General features: G+C 37.2%; 1 protein-coding gene across 10 annotated transcripts in view; it reads right to left on the bottom strand.

The window, feature by feature from the left end:
- The window catches only part of MTA3 (metastasis associated 1 family member 3), a 172,133-nt gene that overhangs the window by 92,286 nt on the left and 59,699 nt on the right, over positions 1–20,148 (bottom strand). For all 10 annotated transcript variants that reach the window (XR_006269405.1, XM_043468423.1, XM_043468425.1 and 7 more), the window contains exons 5-6: positions 13,615–13,678; positions 11,283–11,400 (exon numbers count right to left, since the gene is read on the bottom strand). Coding sequence is in view for 9 of the 10 variants with exons in the window: in XM_043468423.1 (XP_043324358.1) it covers positions 11,283–11,400; positions 13,615–13,678 (182 nt within the window). In the remaining variant the exon portion in view is untranslated. The remainder of the gene's footprint in view (positions 1–11,282; positions 11,401–13,614; positions 13,679–20,148) is intronic.

Here is a 20,148-nt window from a genome sequence, read left to right as displayed (position 1 = left end):
TTCATCAAGAGGCTCTTTAGTTCTTCTTCGCTTTCTACCAAAAGGGTGGTGTCATCAGCGTATCTGAGGTTAGTGATATTTCTCCAGGCAATCTTGATTCCAGCTTGTGCCTCATCCAGCCTGCCATTTCTCATGATGTACTCTGCATATAAGTTAAATAAGCAGGGTGACAATATACAGCCTTGACGTACTCCTTTCCTGATTTGGAACCACTCTATTGTTCCATGTCTGGTTCTAACTGCTGCTTCTTGACCTGCATACAGATTTCTCAGAAGGCAGGTAAGGTGGTCTGGTATTCCCGTCTCTTTAGGAATTTTCCACAGTTGGTTGTGACCCACACAGTCAAAGGCTTTGGTATAGTCAATAAAGCAGATGTTTTTCTGGAACTCTCTTGCTTTTTCGGTGGTCCAACGGATATTGGTAATTTGATCTCTGGTTGCTCTGCCTTTTCTAAAACCAGCTTGAACATCTGGAAGTTCATGGTTCACATATTGCGGAAGCCTAGCTTGGAGAATTTTGAGCATTACTTGCTAGCATGTGAGATGAGTGCAATTGTGCAGTAGTTTGAGCATTCTTTGGTATTGCCTTTCTTTGGGATTGGAATGAAAACTGACCTTTTCCAGTCGTGTGGCCACTGCTGAGTTTTCCAAATTTGCTGGCATATTGAGTGCAACACTTTCACAGCATCATCTTTAGGGTTGGAAATAGCACAAACTGGAATTCCATTGCCTCCACTAGCTTTGTTCGTAGTGATGCTTCCTAAGGCCCACTTGACTTTGCATTCCAGAATGTCTGGCTCTAGTCCAGTGATCACATCATCGTGGTTATCTGGGTCATGAAGATCTTTATGGTATAGTTCTTCTGTGTATTCTTGCCACCACCTCTTCTTAATATCTTCTGCTTCTGTTATGTCCATACCATTTCTGTCCTTTATTGTGCCCATCTTTGCATGAAATGTTCCCTTGGTGTCTCTAATTTTTTCTGAAGAGATCTCTAGTCTTTCCCATTCTGTTGTTTTCTTCTATTTCTTTGCACTGATCACTGAGGAAGGCTTTCTTATCTCTCCTTGCTATTCTTTGGAACTCTGCATTCAAATGGGTATATCTTTCCTTTTCTCCTTTGCCTTTTGCTTCTCTTCTTTTCTCAGCTATTTGTAAGGCCTCCTCAAAAAACCACTTTGCCTTTTTGCATTTCTTTTTCTTGGGGATGGTCTTGATCACTGCCTCCTATATAATATCATGAACCTGCGTCCATAGTTCTTCAGGCACTCTATCAGATCTAATCCCTTGAATTTATTTGTCACTTCCACTGTATAATCATAAGGGATTTGATTTAGGTCACACCTGAATGGTCTAGAGGTTTTCCATACTTCTTCAATTTAAGTTTGAGTTTGGCAATAAGGAGTTCATGATCTGAGCCACAGTCAGCTCCTGGTCTTGTTTTTGCTGGCTGTATAGAGCTTCTCCATCTTTGGCTGCAAAGAATATAATCAACCTGATTTCGGTGCTGAACATCTGGTGATGTCCATGTGCAGAGTCTTGTGTTGTTGGAAGAGGGTGTTTGCTACGACCAGTTTGTTCTCGCCACATAACAAGATGGCGGAGTAGAAGGATGTGCTCTCATCTTCTCCTGCAAGAACTCAAAAATTACAACTCACTGCTGAACAACCATCAACAGGAGAATGTTGGATCCCACCAAAAAAAGATACCCCACGTCCAAGGGCAAACGAGAAGCCCCAGTAAGATGGTAGGAGGGGTGAAAGCACGTTTAGAATCAAAACCCCATACCTGCCAGAGACACTTGGGGGTTCAAACAAAACCTTGTGCACCAGGACCCCAGAGACCCACAGAGACCGAGCCAGAACTGTGTGTCAGTGTCTCCTGCAGAGGTATGGGTCAGCAGCGGCCTGCTGCAGGGGCAGGGGCAGGGACAGGGGCTCTGGTTGCAGGAGACCTGGTCACACAGCCTGTGGCATAAGCCCTCTTGGAGAAGGTCACCATTAACCTTGCCATTGTGCTGCCGAGCAGATGACCCACAAACAGCAGAACAATTATACCGAAGAAATTCTTGCACTGTTAAGAAAGTTCTAGGACCCACAACAGATTCCCCAACCTGAGGATGTGGCAAAGGGACTGAGAACCCCCAGGTAATTTGACTTTGGAGTAGGATCTGATTACAGAACCTACACAGGACTGAGGAAACAGACTCTTTGAGGGCACAAACAAAACCTGGTGCACACCAGGACCCAGGAGAAAGGAGCAGTGACCCCACAAGAGGCTGACCCAGACTTGCCCACGAGTGTCCAGGAGTCTCCAGGGGAGGTGTGGGTTGGAGGTGGCCTGCTGCAGGGTCGGGGGCACTGAGTGCAGGAGTGTGTGCACGGGACCTTTTGAAGGAGGTCTCCATTATCTTCATTACCGCCACCATAGTTCTGTCTCAGATCAAACAACAGGGAGGAAACACAGCCCCAAACTGGATTAAAGATTTAATGAGCATGGCCCCGCCCATCAGAACAAGACAGAACAAGACTGTTTCCCCCACAGTCAGTCTCTCCTAACAGGAAGCTTCCATAAGCCTCTTATCCTTATCAGTCAGAGGGCAGAAAGAATGAAAAACACAATCACAGAAAACATCAAACTGATCACATGGACCACAGCCTTGTTTAACTCAATGAAACTATGAGCCAGGCCATGTAGGGCCACCCAAGATGGATGGGTCATGGTGGAGAGTTCTGACAACACATGGTCTACTGGAGTAGGGAATGGCAAACCACTTCAGTATTCTTGCCTTGAGAACCCCATGAACAGTATGAAAAGGCAAAAAGATAGGACACTGAAAGATGGAACTCCCTGGGTTGGTAGGTGCCCAATATGCTACTGGAGATCAGTGGAGAAATAACTCCAGAAAGAATGAAGAGACAGAGTGAAGCTGCTCAGTCATGTCTGATTATTTGCGATCTCACAGCCTGTAGCCTACCAGGCTCCTCCATCCATGGAACTTTCCAGGCAAGAGTACTGGAGTGGGTTGCCATTTCCTTCTCCAGGGGATCTTCCCGGCCTGGGGAACGAACCCAGGTCCCCCTCATTGCAGGCAGATGCTTTGCCGTCTGAGCCACAAAGGAAGCCCAGAGGCAAAGCGAAAACAATGCCCAGCTGTGGCTGTGACTGGTGATGGAAGTCAAGTCCATCAAGTCCATTGCATAGGAACCTGGAATGTCAGATCCATGAATCAAGGTAAATTAGAAGTAGTCAAACAGGAGATGGCAAGAGTGAACATCAATATTTTAAGAATCAGTGAACTAAAATGGATGTGAATGGGCAAATTTAAAATCTTAAGGCTATTGTTTTTGCACAAGTATTTCAACTTAAATTTAACAAAGTTTAGTTTTGAAAACCAATAAAATAATTCAAATATTTATCTCTACATACAAAGAATATTATCATTACTGGAAATAATGAAAGATTATCTAAACTGGGTGGAATTATAATCTACATCGACAGTAATCAAACGAAGTTGTATTGGCACAAAGACAGAATCAAAACCCACAGAAATAAACCAGGTCATAAAATTCATATTTGAAAATTTAAATATTTTTGTAATCATGTAAATATTAACCAACATTTACTTTGTGCCCACTATGTCCCCAAAACCCTTTACAATAGGGTTTCTCTGTAAACTGTGTATGGGGGGGAGAACAGTAACTGTGGGGTGGGTGTGATACTGTGGATTAGAAGATATTCAGCAGCACCCCTGATCTCCACTCACTAGGTTCTGGTAGCGTCTCCCCATCCTCCAGCTGTGACAACCAAACATGTCTAAAAAGTCACAGACATCATCTCATGTCCCATGGAAGACAAAATTGTCCTGGGTTATAAATTTGTACTTTTACACAGTTGCAACCAGTTATCTACCTGCACTACTTATTATGGTCTGATGTTTTTCAGTTGATTAACATCCACCACACTATAGGAAATACATTCTGCAAAATTAGACACTTACCTTTAAAGACCTACAAACTTGGTAACCAGAGCTTGGTAACTTGGTAACTTTAAAAAAAAAAGTAACAATCATAATAAAAATACCAACACAGTTAAATCTCCACTGACATTTGTACGAAGCACAAAGGTCAGTCAGTCCTTTATCTCCCTAAACCCTGGACTTCTACTTCCTCCACTGAGATGGGGGTCACTGTGTACAGTTTCAACAAAATTGAAAATAAAATCTAGGGTGCAAGTTTTTACAAACATTGGGGAAAATATTTTTCATCCACCTGTAACTCTAAGATGACACATATACTTTCAACACAGTGAAAGCACCCCAGTCTTTGAGGCTACTACTTGCACTGGAGGATGGCACTTTAGTAGAATTTTCATCTTTTGTTTTTCTTAAATGCTCTTCATCTGCGAGAATAACTGCTTGGAAAGGCCTCAGATAACTGACATAATCTCCACACTATCCTGATACTTTTCTATTGACTGACTGTATATGGGTTAATTCAAGTTTTAAAAGCATATAAGGACACAGCCTAAATTCCCAAATACAGACAAGAGCTACTTACTTCATAGCAGCAGGCAGCGGTGGCCCAGCAGAAGCAACTGCAGAAGCTAACACTAAGGAGCGGGCGCTGTGCTAAATGCCTTACAAGAGTTACTTCACTTTACCACCACAACACGCTGATGTGTTTTAGAAAAAGGAATGGGAACTTGGAGAGATTAAATAATTCTCCCAAGGTTATTCAGCTAAAATACAGTGCAGCCAGATTACACCCAAAATTGTGGATCCAAAGTCATTTTCCTTTAATAATTTAATGTCATAATACTTTTCAATTTCTTTCTTAAAATTCCAGTGTTACAATACAACTAAATAATAATTCAAAACTTATTACATGTGACATCTTTTTTTCTTCAGAAAATTCTTTAGGTTTTTATTCAAACTCAATTTAAATCTCAAAAGCAACTTTTACCTTCGTTTGCAAGCTACATACTCATTTTTCCAGATCTTAAGAGTTTGTTAGACAGTGGGTAGCCATAAACGAATTTTTAAATTCTAAAGCCACAAAAAAGAAATATTCACCAGCAAGACAAATGCCACAACAACGTCTTAAAATTCACCAGGACACATTCACAAAGAAAGCAAGCCTGTAAAATATTCTGGCATGGGGCTGATGCTTCCACCTACTTAGGATATTAATTCAAGTTTTACATTCCATGCCAATGCATACTGGAATCTGGCTACTGGTCTGAACATATCCACTTAAGATGAGTAAAAGGGTTATTAGTAAGCACAGACTGCATCAAGCCCTAAATATCTGTTCTTAAACATGATGTTTTCTACTACTTGATTTCTCTGCAAACAGGTACTAGCTGTGTATGAAAGTTTCTATGATGGCAATGTCTGTGTTTTTCAAATATGTTTTAACTGACGGTGTGTCTATCTGCCAACCTAGCTCCTTCTCCTCAGAAAATACATTACTTAGAAAAAGGAGGTTCTTAGGACTTCCTTGATGGTCCACTGATTAGGAATCTGCCTTCCAATGCAGGGAACACAGGTTCAATCCCTAGTTGCAGGTTCAATCCCTAGTCGGGGAACTAAGATCCCACATGCCCAGAGGCAACTAAGCCTGCGTGACCTGATCCAGAGCTTAGCACGTACAGCCCAAACAGAAAGAAGCTAGCATACCACAACAAAAGATCCCACATGCCCCCAAAAGAACCGACGCAGCCAAAATAAATATTTTTACACAGTGTGTTCTTCAAATCTTCCATCTAGTTGGTTGTCTGAATACAAGTGAAAAAAACATTTTGGATATGTTAAATGCTTCCAGTTGAAATAAGAGTCCAAAGTGACTTTTATTTATGATGAAAAAAATGCAGTGTTTTTCACTGTTAAGGATGAGTACCTACAAATAAAGCTAATAATAAGTTACAAACTTTAAAATAAACTTAACAAGAAATAGATAAAATCTATATTAATAAAGCAAAACAACCAAACAAAAGACTTCCACGAATCCAAAAGTAGTGTTCAACAGAGAAGGACATTTCAAAAGTCATAAAAACGTCTGTTTTCCTTAAATTAACTTAAGAATTAACTGTAACTCACATAAAACTAGGAAGGAAGAATTTTTTTTTCAAGCTTGGAAAAGTAAGAGGGGGAACTAGCCTCACCAGATATTAACACATACTACAAAGCTTCTATAATTAAAACAGTGAGTTATTAGAGCATAAACAGATCAGAGTAATAGAACAGAAAACTCAGAAGTAGAACCATATACTGCAAAATATTATAAAATAATCAATTACCTCCCAAAGTAATGTTAATATTAATACAATTTGAATTAGAATCCTAATGAAATCTGGAAAAGAGGAAATTGACAAATTGATGATAAACTTCAACAGTAAGAAAAACAACTATGACATGACAGCCCACACCCCCCACACAACCAAGAAATTTTAGAGAACTGAGGGAAAATTTGCCCAACCTTTAAACATACACAAAACAGATAAATGTGGATCTATCACATGATGGAATATTGCACAGAACATAATTTCATGGATGTCTATACATATTTATGTAGCAGTCTGTGAGATCGTGTTAAATTAGTAACAGTGGTAGTTACTAGAGGGTTAGAAGGGGCGATCTAAGGGACTACTATACTTTTTGTTCCCAGTATAATTACATTTGCTATCATAATTCATACTGCTTGCAAGAAAATAAATTTTAAGACTTAAAAAAATGAGAAAAAGAAAAGGGAAAACAGTGGAGGTCCTTCCAATACTATGTTCCAAAAGACTTCACGATAAGCATGTCTAACTGTGAAGACTGGGGGTTTTGACTGCGCAATGAAGAAATGGGATTCTAAGAGACGTGAAGTACTGAATATGGCCTTCGGATTGACTCAGTGGGCCCTTCGCTTCCATCTCACCCACAACAACCTGACTTTCGTATTGAAGGTGACCTTGTATAGTAAGAAAGGGGTCTATTAACTAAATAACATCTGTAAACCAACCACCCAGAACACTATCAAGACAAACACTATATTAAAGGCAATTAACACTTGTTAATGAATTCTGAGATTTATTATATTAATGAACATTTAGTCACATTTTAAATACATAGAATGCCTTTGACAGGTAACTGGTGTAACTCCCTGAATGCTATAAGCTGTTAAGAATCACTCCTTTTACCTGAAAGAAAAACCTCAAGATTCTCACCCTCAAGAACTTCAAATCCTCACTACGATATACTGTAGAATAAACTATTGCATTTTATACATGATTTTATTTCCTTAAAATATTCTTTTTTTTATTTTAAGCTAGGTAGATATGCTTTCCAATTACATAACTCTAACCAGCTTTATGCATTTCAGGGGCAATATCATATTTAAATGTTTTTCAGGTAGGTGGGAACTCATGAGATTCTGTGAGCTGATTTTTCTGCCCACTATAACTGGAAATATCCCAATTTTATTACTTGCTTCAGCATTTATCTTTACGTGAGCAATACACAAAATTTTCTAGGCTTTCTATACACTTAGGCTTATGCTCGGTGCTCAAGAGAGAATCACACACTTTAATAAAAATAAAATAAATTAGAGCATTCCCAGATGGTTAGGCTTCAGAGCTTTCACTGTCATGGCCCAGGTTCAGTCCATGGTCAGGGAACTGAGATGGCACAAGCCAAAGTGTGGCCAAAATTTTTTTTAATTGATTAAAATAAAAAATTAAAATACTTCAATAAATATATATATACACAAATTTTAAGATGAAATTAGAAATACAACATTGTAAATCAACTATACTTCATAAAATACATTCAAATTTTTACTGAGAAAAAGAGTCACACTATCAGTAGCTCAGACAGTCCTACATTTAAAAAAGTCAAATAAGAGACAGGGCGCTCAGGGCTGGTGCACTGGGATGACCCTGAGGGATGGGATGGTGAGGGAGGTGGGAGTGGGGTTCAGGATGGGGAACACATGTACACCCGTGGCTGATCCATGTGAATGTATGGCAAAACCACCACAATATTGTAAAGTAATCAGCCTCTAATTAAATAAAAAAAGAAGAAAAAAGTCAAATAATAAAAATAGCACAAAAGATTACATGACCAACACAGTCTACACAGTTCTGAAAAGGGGAGAGACCAGAGGGCAGGGAGGAGTCACAGAGGGCTGCTGAGGGGATGCAGAACGTGGGCCAGGTACCGCGGACGCACACACCAGGGACACGCCTGGCTCCTGGTCTGTGTGGGGATGACTTGCTGAATATCTCACAAAGGGCTGTACATTTGTCCAAAACTCAAAGAATCCACACAAAAGTGGGTGAAATGCACTATATATAAAGTATACCTCAACTGAAACAGGGAAAAACAATCTGGAAATGATTACTTGGAAGCCAATTGTCATTCTGTATAAAATTTCAGACACACCACCTTACAGCTTAGCTATTTCTTTCCTGGGAACATGTTTTCTGGTTATATCCAGAATACAAAATTATCCATTATCTAAAGGATACTCAGTGCAGTTTTGTCAAATTTAAAAATCAAATGCTTTCAAAAATAAAACACTAAAGTCTAAGATCAAGCATTAAGGACTATATAAATATCCAAAATTATTTTGGGAACACAAGTTGATTTGTACAGATCAGAATGCCAATAAATGCAATCTCTCAGCCCATAATGGAGAAGGAAATGGCACTCCAGTCCAGTAATCTTGCCTGGGAAATACCATGGACAGAGGAGCCTGGTGGGCCATAGTCCAAGGGGTTGCCAAACAGTAGCAGCCTATAAGAAACCGGTTCACTACTTACAATCTCTTTAAAAACACACACACACACCAAAACAAAACTTCTAAACACAGTTGCGTGCAGACATGGCAATCTATTCTCAAAGCTTAGTCATTACTGACTGACCTTTCCTGGTACTGAGTTCATAAAAATGCAGAAGTCTGCAACCTAGTATTATCCACAACCGCCCATCTGCCCACCCTGACAGTGAAAACCCACCAACCACAGTGTGTACTATGGTTCACAAACTACCCTGAGTTGATTTAACTTTTCTGCATACGCTTCCTATAGGAAAGCATGGTAAACAATGCAAATTATAAAAACCTTAAGGAACAATTTCTAAACCTCTCTATGACAAAATTCTAAATTTCTGTATAACAAAAATAAATAAAACATTTAAATATAAAATCATTAACATTTCATAAGTGAGGAGGTAACATGTGCAATACTCACAAATACTTCTACATTTGTTTATCTTTAATATGCAAAATACTCTTGCCAATACATATAAATAATCAAATAGAAAATACACAAGAAATTTACAGAATAGCTAAAAATAACTAAGGAAAGCATAATTTCAACTTTTAAAAATAATAATAAAAAAAGCAACAACAAATGAAAAGCTAATACAATAGAGTAACAAAATGGGGGCGCTAATAATCTATCAGTGAATGCATCTGATTTGCTCGTACAAAAATTAATATAGCCTTTTTGAAGGGCAAAGTGGCATTTTCAATACTTCCAGGAAACTATGCTTGAAAAATGTTTACACAGCATAAGTATGTGTGAATATTTTCTAGCAGTATCATTTGCTCAAAATATGTAGGGACTTCCCTGGTGCTCCAGTGGATAAGACACTGCGTTCCCAATGCAGGGGGCCCAGAGTCTAATCCCTGGTCAAGGAACTAAGATACCACATACTGCAACTAAGCCCTCGCACTTGAGAGCCCACGCTCCCCAACTAGGAAAGCCTGAATACCACAATGAAGAGCCTGCACACTGCAATGAAGACCCAGTGCAGCCAAAATGAATTTTTTTTTAATGTAATAACCTAAATGTCTATCAACAGGGGTACTAGTAAAGGAAATAAATTATGGCACATCCATGCAGAATTAAGAACTCTACAGTCACAAAAAGAATAGTCACTCTCCTCATTAGGGAAGATGCAAAAAATACACCATTAACTGAAAGAAGCAGTTGCAGAATAACCTGCAACTTGCCACTGCGCAAAGACCATTCTGAATGGATTATGAGCCATAGCCATTATCAAAATAAAATATGGGTTTTGCCTTGTCATACGGTTCATGGGGTTCTCAAGGCAAGAATATTCAAGTGGTCTGCCATTCCCTTCTCCAGGGAACCATGTTTTGTCAGCCTGCAGACATGAAATTAAAAGACGCTTGCTCCCTGGAAGAAAAGTTATGACCAACCTAGACAACATATTAAAGAGCAGAGACATTACTTTGCCGACAAAGGTCCATCTAGTCAAAGCTATGGTTTTTCCAGTAGTCATGTATGGATGTAAGAGTTGTACCTTAAAGAAAGCTGAGCACTTTTGAACTGCGGTGTTAGAGAAGACTCTTGAGAATCTCTTGAACAGCAAGGAGATCAAACCAGTCAATCCTAAAGGAAATTAGTCCTGAATATTCATTGGAAGGACTGATGCTGAAGCTGAAGCTCTAATACTTTGGCCACCTGATGCAAAGAACTGACTCCTTAGAAAAGACTGATGCTGGGAAAGACTGAAGGCAGGAGGAGAAGGGGATGACAGAGGATGAGATGGTTGGATGGCATTACCAACTCAGTGGACATGAGTTTGAGCAAGCTCCGGGAGTTGGTGATGGACAGGGAAGCCTGTGCAGTCCATGCGGTCGCAAAGAGTCAGACACGACTGAGTGACTGAACTGAACTGAAATACGGGTTTGGAATGAAGAAAAGGGTGTGGTGTTCATTTTCTATATTACACTTTATTTTGTATTTCATTTTTTTAATGTTAAGAATGTTTTACTTTTCAAATCAGAAAATAAAGGTTTTAAGTATACAGTTACGACAGAAAAAAGAAAAATTAAGTCTTGGTAGGAAGATATGTTTTTAAAATGTAAAGTTTTAAATCTCTCTGGTCTACAAACTTCCCAGTTCAGCCAAAACCCCCACCAGAATGTAAGTGTTCACTAGATTCCATGGCTACCTCAGACAGATGACGTGAAGGCACATCAAATCTCAAAGCGTGAGTCTGTCACATTAAAATACAAGTTCAACATTAACGCTCTTAAAGTTGTATTTAAAAGAAAAACACAGGTAGAAAATTCATGAAAATGTGAAATGAAAAATGAATAATTGATCAAATAAATTATTTTTCATTGCTGTTTATTTCTAAAATCGGAAGAGGTCATTACTTTTAAACTTTAGCCTGAAAGTTGTTTTTTCCATCTGATGAAAACACCCAAGTTTCAAGGAAATTTGTTTTCACAGGATTTGAAACTCAAAAGAAAAACATACCTTCTAAGAGCATTTCTGGAATGTCTGCTTGATATCTAGGTCCCACTCTGATTTCACCTTTGTCAGCTAATAGTGTTTTCACTGAGGGATCATAGACCAATGAGTAGAAAAAGGTATCCTGGAAAAAAAAATGACAGAAGACAGAAATATCGACATAAACCTAATTCCTTCTACTTTTTATAAAGCAATAAATCCAGTGTCATAATAATGAAACGAGAAAACTCCACAGAGCATAAAATTTCATTTTGGTGAATAAATTCATAAATCTTTAAGGAAAGCATAACGCTACTATCATCAGGTAAACAATATAAAATTAAATGAAATGAAAACAAATAGCTTACAATCAAGGTGGATAATAAAGTGTTACTATTATTTGTTTAGTTAGTCTAACAGAAAACCATTAATTGCTCTAAAAGTTAAGCTAAAGTCAAATAAAGACCACTGAAATCCAGTAATCATTTTAAAGCTGTAAAGCCCACACCAAACAGTAAGAGTGCCTTCATAGACACATGACACTCTTACTTTGAGAGTGCCCATCCCACATTTCATCAAAAATACTAAAATGCAGACACATTTCACATTAAAACTATAGAGCTTAGTTTATATGCAGTTTACTAATATGTCACACTGCATACACTTAATTACAATTATCTATTTAAGTACAATTGTCCATTAATTATAATTCTGAGGTTGTCCTTTAAATTCTAAAACATATGTATATATGGGTAAGCATACAAACATAACTATACATTCTATCATCACCAGCATACCCACCTGACTTTCCATGGTCACTTAAAAGAGCAAACAACCTACTCACTGGACCTAAAGGATAAAATGACTATAGCCAACAGTCTTGAGCTGAATTCTGCATAACCACTAGAAATCATCTGAACCAGCAAAGTCTTGTCTTTTGTTCCCCCCCCACCTCCCTGTCCCATGGATGTGAGGGTCATCTACTGCATGATTCTCCGTATTAAACCCTGAAAGAGCCTATTAAAGAACAGTAGATTGATAAAGGACTGAGGTTAAAAAGCAAGAGGATAGGAAAAAAAAAATCATGAAGACTTTGCAAATTTTCATCTACTGCAATCCTTAGCAGATACAAACTGTTAACAAATTAGAAGGTAACAAATATCATCTTAAAAAAATCAGAGAATTTCCAAGTGATCCAGTGGTGAGGTCTCTGCGCTTTCACTCAGTGGCCTGGGTTCAATCCCCAGTCGGGTAACTAAGATTCTGCAAGCCACACAAACACAACGCAGCAAAAAAAACAAAAATCCACTCTCGGAACAGCCAAATACAATATAATATACTAAAATATATTCACTATTTCTTCTTTTTATTTCTGCTTCTGTGAATGAAAGATAACTTCTGAGCATCATCAATCCATATTATCCATCATTGTGTTTGACAGAGTGACAATAAACTCCACCTCTTTTCCAAATTTCACAAGACTATTAGCCTTTTTTTCTGCCTTGAATACTTACTTTCCTTCTAATTTTATTAGGTTTCTGGTGCACAGCAGTTATACATGTTTGCATCAATCTTTTTCTGTAATGTTTACTTCACTTGAGATAAGGAAGCAACACTCTTGAGCACAGAAAACTATTTTTTAAAAAGAAAATATGTCCCTTTAATTTTGCTTTTTTAAAATATATATGTAATAAAGATTCTGGGAAAATAAACACTATGAAATTATAAAGGTTAAATACTGAACCATTAATAAAGTATTTTCCCCACAATAAAATTGATAAAAGTCACATAAAACTGCAAAATGTAAAATAGTCTGCTTACGAGAATTTCCTCCCTTCAATGACATCCATGCTCTAATTCAATTTCATAAAAATGTTTATGACGTCTCTTGGAGGTTACAGAAAAAATTATTCTTAGGTGACAAAATTTATTAGGATTCCAGTAAAGAAAGCAGACCACCAATGGTAAAATTTTACCTGCAAAGAGCCTCAAAGAAAAGCTATTTACTTCAAAAAAAAAAAAAAGGTAGAGGACAAAGTATTTTTAAGTTATTTATTTCATAAAGCCCAAATTAGTTCTTCCCCCCAAAAAAGTTCTTTCACTACCAATTCAATCATGTGCTATACTTTACCAATTTTCATTACAAAGCAAAGACAGACAGACAGACATGGGAGTTTTTGCCAACTTTTATCTCAGTTAACCAGAAAAATGAAATTACCTGAATACATTCTAATCATTATACTTTTACCATAATATTGCTATCATTATGCAAAAATTTGTTAGAAGAAGAAATAATACAAAAGTACAGGCTTTGTATGAAATAGAGGGAAAAACACAAACAATTATAATTGTGAATTACCTCTTTATCAAGATATGACAATACTGACTCTGTCTCATTCAGAAGGGCAACACTGCATTTCCCCCTGTTGAAAGAGAATAAAAGTGAATAAATGCAAGAAAAGCCACCTTGCCTTCACAGAGATGATGTACACAAAGTTAGGAATATTCAAAATGTAAAGGTAGTATTGAGAAACTAGATGGCAGTTAGGACCATCTAGACACGTATATACTTGGACTTAGTCTACATCTTGGTGTTATGGAACCTAAAAAACAAGGCTGTAGACATTTGTTGAAAGGCTAACCTGGGGAAGGAACGGTATTAGGCAGTAAATCCTTGCAACATAAAACATTTCACAGGTATTTCCTAACTCTTTAAGAAGAAAAGAAAGAAGAGTACATTGTAATCTTCAGACAAAGTTAGTTTTTGAATATGTAAAGAGTTAATATGAGGTAACTTTATACAAGGGATTTTTAAAGAAATCACCATGTAAACCAGTGCCTAAAATAATCTTCAAATTTTTATAGTAGCCACTGCATACAAGAACATAAAAATAATACACATTTACATCAGGATTACCTGATGTAACTATACCTTTATTGCTAACTTACCTTTATTGAAACTGCTCTAGTTTCAATAGTTAAAACTAGTTAAAATTTAAACACAAAGAACTCCTATAGAGCAAGGGGCAAATAAAGATCAACAGATTCACGGATTTTGAAGTCTCATGGCATTTACCTTTGATCATAGCTGGGTGTGTACTTGAAAATGAAATGCTGTTTAAAAAAGGCCTGTCTAGACCTGAGTAAAATTATGGTTATTCACGTAGTGGTATTTAATACCACTTTTAAAATTATCTTCCCAGCTTGAAAAATTCAGTATAGCTACAAATTTGACAGGAGAATTTTGAGAGACTATCCAAGTTACAGATATTGGTCAGGGCTCACAAAATACTTTTTAAATGTCATAATATCACTTGGTTTTCTAAACAAAAGTAACTACTTGCTCCCCACGAATTAACAAGTAAAAACAAATGCATCAAATACACATTACATAGGAAGTTTGTTGTTGGATTATCAGAGTGAAATACAGTTCAAAGGAAAAAATTACCAAAAGCAAAAGTAAAACACTAACGCATAAGTCAAAAACCACACTAAGCATTTTGCAACTGTATGTTCCTTAAACCTAAATTTAAAAAAAAAAAAAGTTTTCCTCGCATCAAAATATCTTTCTCTGTTAACCATCTCAGATTGCTATCACTTCAAAAGGTTTCTCTGAGAGCATGTGGTACTTCTCTACTATCCTATCAAATCCGTAATTCGCTTACTGGGAGTTATGAAGGTTTTTTGTTTTTCCAATATATTTTATTCATGCATAGTACTGAAGCAGAAAAAATAACACCATTACTTCAGTGCATATAACACTCAAAATCAATAATTACCCAACATGCTCATGCAAAGTACAGAATTACGAGAAGGGGAACTGCTCTGCTGCTGTTAGTACATCTACTACTGCCATAGAAGAACTTCTATGGCCTGTGAATATGTGCTTACACATGCAAGAGTGCTTAAGGAACAAACGGATTTCCAAAAATAGTTTCATTTACTTCTCTTGCCTCAGTAACAGCTGACAAAGCAGTATTTCTAACATTTAATACTTACTCCACTTAGAAATCATAAAATCTTTTTTTTTAAGTTCTCTATAGTCAGGTTTAAAAAAAAAAATGGGAAGGAGCAGATGCTATAAATGTTATTTTAATAGGTATCACTTGAATTTTATAAGAGACACTGAAAATTCATAAAAAGAATACAGCATAAAGGTGCCTCCATACTGCCTGAAATGATAGAAGATTTTTTTTTTAAAGAATTATTCATTGATTTATGGCCACGCTGGGTCTTCACTGCTGCATGCGGGCTTTCTCTAGTTGCAGTGGTCAGGGACTACTCTCTAGTTGCAGTGTATCGGCTTCTCATTGTAGTGGCTTCTCCTGTTGCGGCGCATGGGCTCTAGAGCACAGGTACACAGGCTTAGCTGCCCCGCGGCATGTAGATCTTCCTGGACCAGGGATCAAACCCCATGTCCCCTGCCTGCATTGGCAGACAGACTCTTTGCCACTGGACCTCCAGGAAAGTCCATGAAAAAAGATGCTAAACTGAATCACTAAACCATTACTTTCATATTTACCTCAGTAAGTAAGGAAACACTGGTGATACTGGTTTTAGAGGCCCAAGATGATTACAAAACCAATAAAAGCAGACACCCCAATCAATCTAAAATGTAAAATATCTTTGGAGATACAGATTTTATGCAAATAGAAAGGATAATAGACAATTTTAATTTTTCTTTAATGTAGCTATACTGTACCTTTCCCCCCATTAGAAACAAAAATGTGACACTTAGATTTTCATGTACATATATTAACAGTTAACAAAGTAAGAGATTGAGTCAAAATTATTTTATGAAGTAAACATGAATATGTAATTAACACATGTACCACCACGTCAAGAGTTGTTGATAAACTAGTTTAAAAAGAGATTTAAAGTGTTGGCTTCCGTTATGCTGAACAAATCTTGGCTCACAGGAAAAAACATGATAAATTTTAAGCTAACTGCAAACTAAAGGAACTATTAACAAATTCTGAATATAGATAATGCAATTGTTTTATCCTGAATCTCAAGCAATGAACCTGTGTCTCTTCCACAGCACTTTAAACCATAAGGAATAAAGATACCAAAACATTAACAATATAAAACATAGGAAAGACTGTAACATTGAGAAAGATCACTCAAGGCCCATATAATCATTCATACTGCTTTTCGACAGGAAACCACACAGGAGCACAGAATTTCTACAGATAACATATTTTCCCACATATGATTCAAAAGTTTTTTTTAAATATATTTCAAATAATATATATAAATATTCTATTTCAGAAACTGCAGAGTACAGGGACAGAGAAAAATGTAATTACTACAACACAATACAGCCCCATGTTTAATGGCAGGTGCTGGTCAGCCTGCAATCTGCTGTTTCCTTAACAAGATGTTAGCACAATCCCACAGGACTCAAAAACCTTATGTAAAATGTGCACCCAGGTTATTTTTCCTCTTATCAAAAGATGTTACCCATTTGTACAAGTGGAAAACAAGGAAGTTTAAATTAGCATCCATTTCCCCCACTATCTGAAGTCTTTCCTTCACTAACACACAGAAGTACAATGGTCCAGGACCTGGAAAAATGAAAATTTCTTAGTGTCGCATGAAGATAATTGAATCCAAATATCTTGGAAGGGATCCAAGAATCTATGTGGTTAACAAGCATGACCAGGTGATCCTTAGGCACAGTGAACATGAATTTTAAACCTGCCGTGTTCACTGAAAGCCATTATTTCTTCATTAAAGAAAGGTATTTTTCCATTAAAAAAAAAAGAAATCTTGCCATTTGCAAAAACATAGATCTAGAGGGTATGAAATAAATCAGACAAAGAGAGACAAACAGCCATGTGATCTCTCACTTACACGTGGAATGTAAAAACAAAAAAATAAAAGGAAAACAGACTCACAGAGAACAAACATGTGGTTGCCAAAGGGGAAGGGGCAGAGATAAGGGTGGGCAGTGGTGCACGGAGGCGGGCAGCAGTGCATGGGGGCAAATAGGTGAAGGGGATCAAGAGGTACAAACATCCAATTAGAAAATAAGTAAGTCATGGGAATGTAATAATATGCAGCATAAGGAATACGGTCAGTGATACTGTAGTAACTTGGCATGGGGGACAGGCGGTTACTAGTCTTATTGTGATCATCTCGTAATGTATGCAAATGTCCAATCACTAAGTAGTACACCTGAAACTAACATAATGTTGTATGTCAATTACATTTCACTTTTTAAAATATGCAAAGAAATAATTTGCTGTTGTGGTGGGGTGAAGACGCTCAACATTCTTAGCCATTAGGAAAATGCAAAATCAAAACCACTGTGAGATACAGTTCATAGAAAACCACAAAGATGGGCTAAAATGAAAAACACAGACAATAACAAGTGTTGACATGGATGTGGCAAAACTGGAACACTAACACTTTGCTAATGAGGATACAAAACTGTGCAGTCACTTGAGAAAACAGTTTGGCAGTTCCTCAAAATGTTAAACACAGAGCTGCCATCTGACCCAGCAATTCCACAATACCATGAGAAAAGAAAACAGACATCCACACAAAAACTTCTGCATAGATGTTCACAGCGGCATTATTTACAATAGGCAAAAAGTAGAAACAATCCAAATTTCCATCAAGTGATGAATGAGCAAACAAAACATGCAGTTCTAGTCCAGGTCCAAAGGCCTGAGGATCAAGAGGGCTGCTGCTATAAATCTCAGTCAGAGAGGAAAAAACCGAGGTCCCAGCTTAGTCAGTCACAGAAAGGGAGAATTCTCTCTTCTACCTTTTTGCTCTTTGCAGACCCTCAACTGGTGGGAAGAGGTTTCCCTCACACTGGGAAAGACAAACTGCTTTACTCAGTCTACTGATTCAAATAATCTCTTCTGGAAACACCCTCATGGACAAACACAGGGTTTTTTACCCAGACATCTGAGTGTGACAGTAGCCCGGTCAAGCTGACCACTAATTTAACCACCACAATATCTCAATAAAGTCATCATTAAAATATATATATTATTCTTCATAACTAACAAGGTCATGAAAAACAAGGAAAGACAGGGACACTCTTACAGACCAGAGGACATGATGAAGACATGATGCCTAAAGGCAATGTCAGGGTAAATCCGGGAACAGAGAAAGGACGTCAGAGAAAAGAATGCATAATGTCTGAATAAAGTCTGGAGTTTAGTTAACAGTAATATACCTATGTGAATTTCTTACTTTTGATAAAGATGACATGATAAATAAACTGTAAACATTAAGCAGAAACTGAGTGAAGGGTACATGGAAACTCTCTGTGCCATCCTTGAAGCTTTGTTCGCAAATCGGAAAGTATCCCAAATTAAAAAGCTTACTTTCTAAGACTCCCTCCTTTCAAAAAAGTGACATCTGTGTCACTGGTCTTATGAGACCGATACTAGCCACAAAATGAATTCTGAACATTTTTTTCATATAAAGAATCACACCTGGTTCAGTGATTGGAAATTCAGCAAATAGTTTTATACACCATTTAATCCACTAAACACAATGAACAAATTTTTAAAAATAAAGTTCTAAAATTCAAAATGCTTTCAGAAGATTATGTTTCTCAACAGCAGCAATGTAAGACAGGACAAAAGAGAAGATTCAAAATTCTGAGGGAAATTATTTCCAAACCAGAATTATATCCCTAAACAAATCATCAGTCAAGTGTGAAAAACATTTTCAGATAAGCAAGGACTAAAATGTCTTACCTTTTAGAAGATTAATCAAAAGGAAAAGGCAAAACAATTATTAATTCCAAGGAAAACAAAAGGTTATACGAGACAATTATGTGAGGAATATTTATGTGCTCATAAAATAGAGATGATTATTAAGTTAAATAAAACTGTGATATGCTGGACAACAAAAGGGAATGGAGAAGAGGAAGAAAGAGACATTTCCAAAATTGAAAATGAATAGTAGCAGTGTAAGAGTAGTGTAAGCGCCAAAGTCAGTGTTAGAGAAGTTGAAAAGAACCGCAAAACAGGAAGCAGGCACACAACTGCCTGAGACAATTTTAGACAGCTATATACGTATATTTAAGGTGAAGGGGGAAGGTCCTAATTAGATCAAGTATATATATTTGTGTGTATACACACAGACACATACATGCACCAAGGGAGCAAGAGTTATGATGACATTAAATCAGGTTTTCTCAACCCTGGCAGCACCACTGGCTGAGTCAGTAGATGATAGGAGTCCCAAACCAGATGCGAAAACCAAAACTGTCCAGACTTTGTCAAATGTTCCTTAGGAGACAAGAGTGCTCCTGGATGAGAACACGATATTGATTAACCATGGTTTTCTTAACTATATCTTACTAACAAATATTTAAGGACTGCCTATACAAGTGAAAAAATATAATTTTCTACAATTTTGGATTATTAAAAGGAAGAGAATAAAGGACAAAGAAATCTGGACACTTTAAGTATTTCTATTCAAATACAGAATTTCTGTTGTTAATACTACTTTAACAGATGTTAACAAATAAAAGTTAAAGCAGGCCCCCAAGAAACAAAACAGAAAAACTGAAACAACTCTATGAGTAGGTGAGCTAGAGGAATAAAAAACCAAGAAGAGAAGGTTAAGCTTAATGTAATAGCTCAGTGGACTCTGTGAAGAAACATGACAAGCAGTGTTTTAGAAAGCCTCCTTGTGTTTACGGCATGTGGAGAGAACCAAAGCAACAAGATATGAATCCCTGATACTGATAACAAACATGAAAGAAACTTCCAAAGAGAAAATCAAGGGAAGAGAATCCTCTCTTGGTGCCACTTTCCCCTTTATAACTAGGACAAAGTGAAATGTTCAAAAGGCACTAGGAAGTACCTCTTCTCCAAGAAAAGATGACCAGTAAATTGTTTTGATACTAAGAAAATCT

Source organism: Cervus canadensis, chromosome 5, assembly GCF_019320065.1.
Source record: "Cervus canadensis isolate Bull #8, Minnesota chromosome 5, ASM1932006v1, whole genome shotgun sequence".
Classification (NCBI taxonomy): domain Eukaryota; kingdom Metazoa; phylum Chordata; class Mammalia; order Artiodactyla; family Cervidae; genus Cervus; species Cervus canadensis.
The sequence above is the reverse complement of the archived record's forward strand: the minus strand, read 5'-3'. Positions and strand labels throughout refer to the sequence as shown.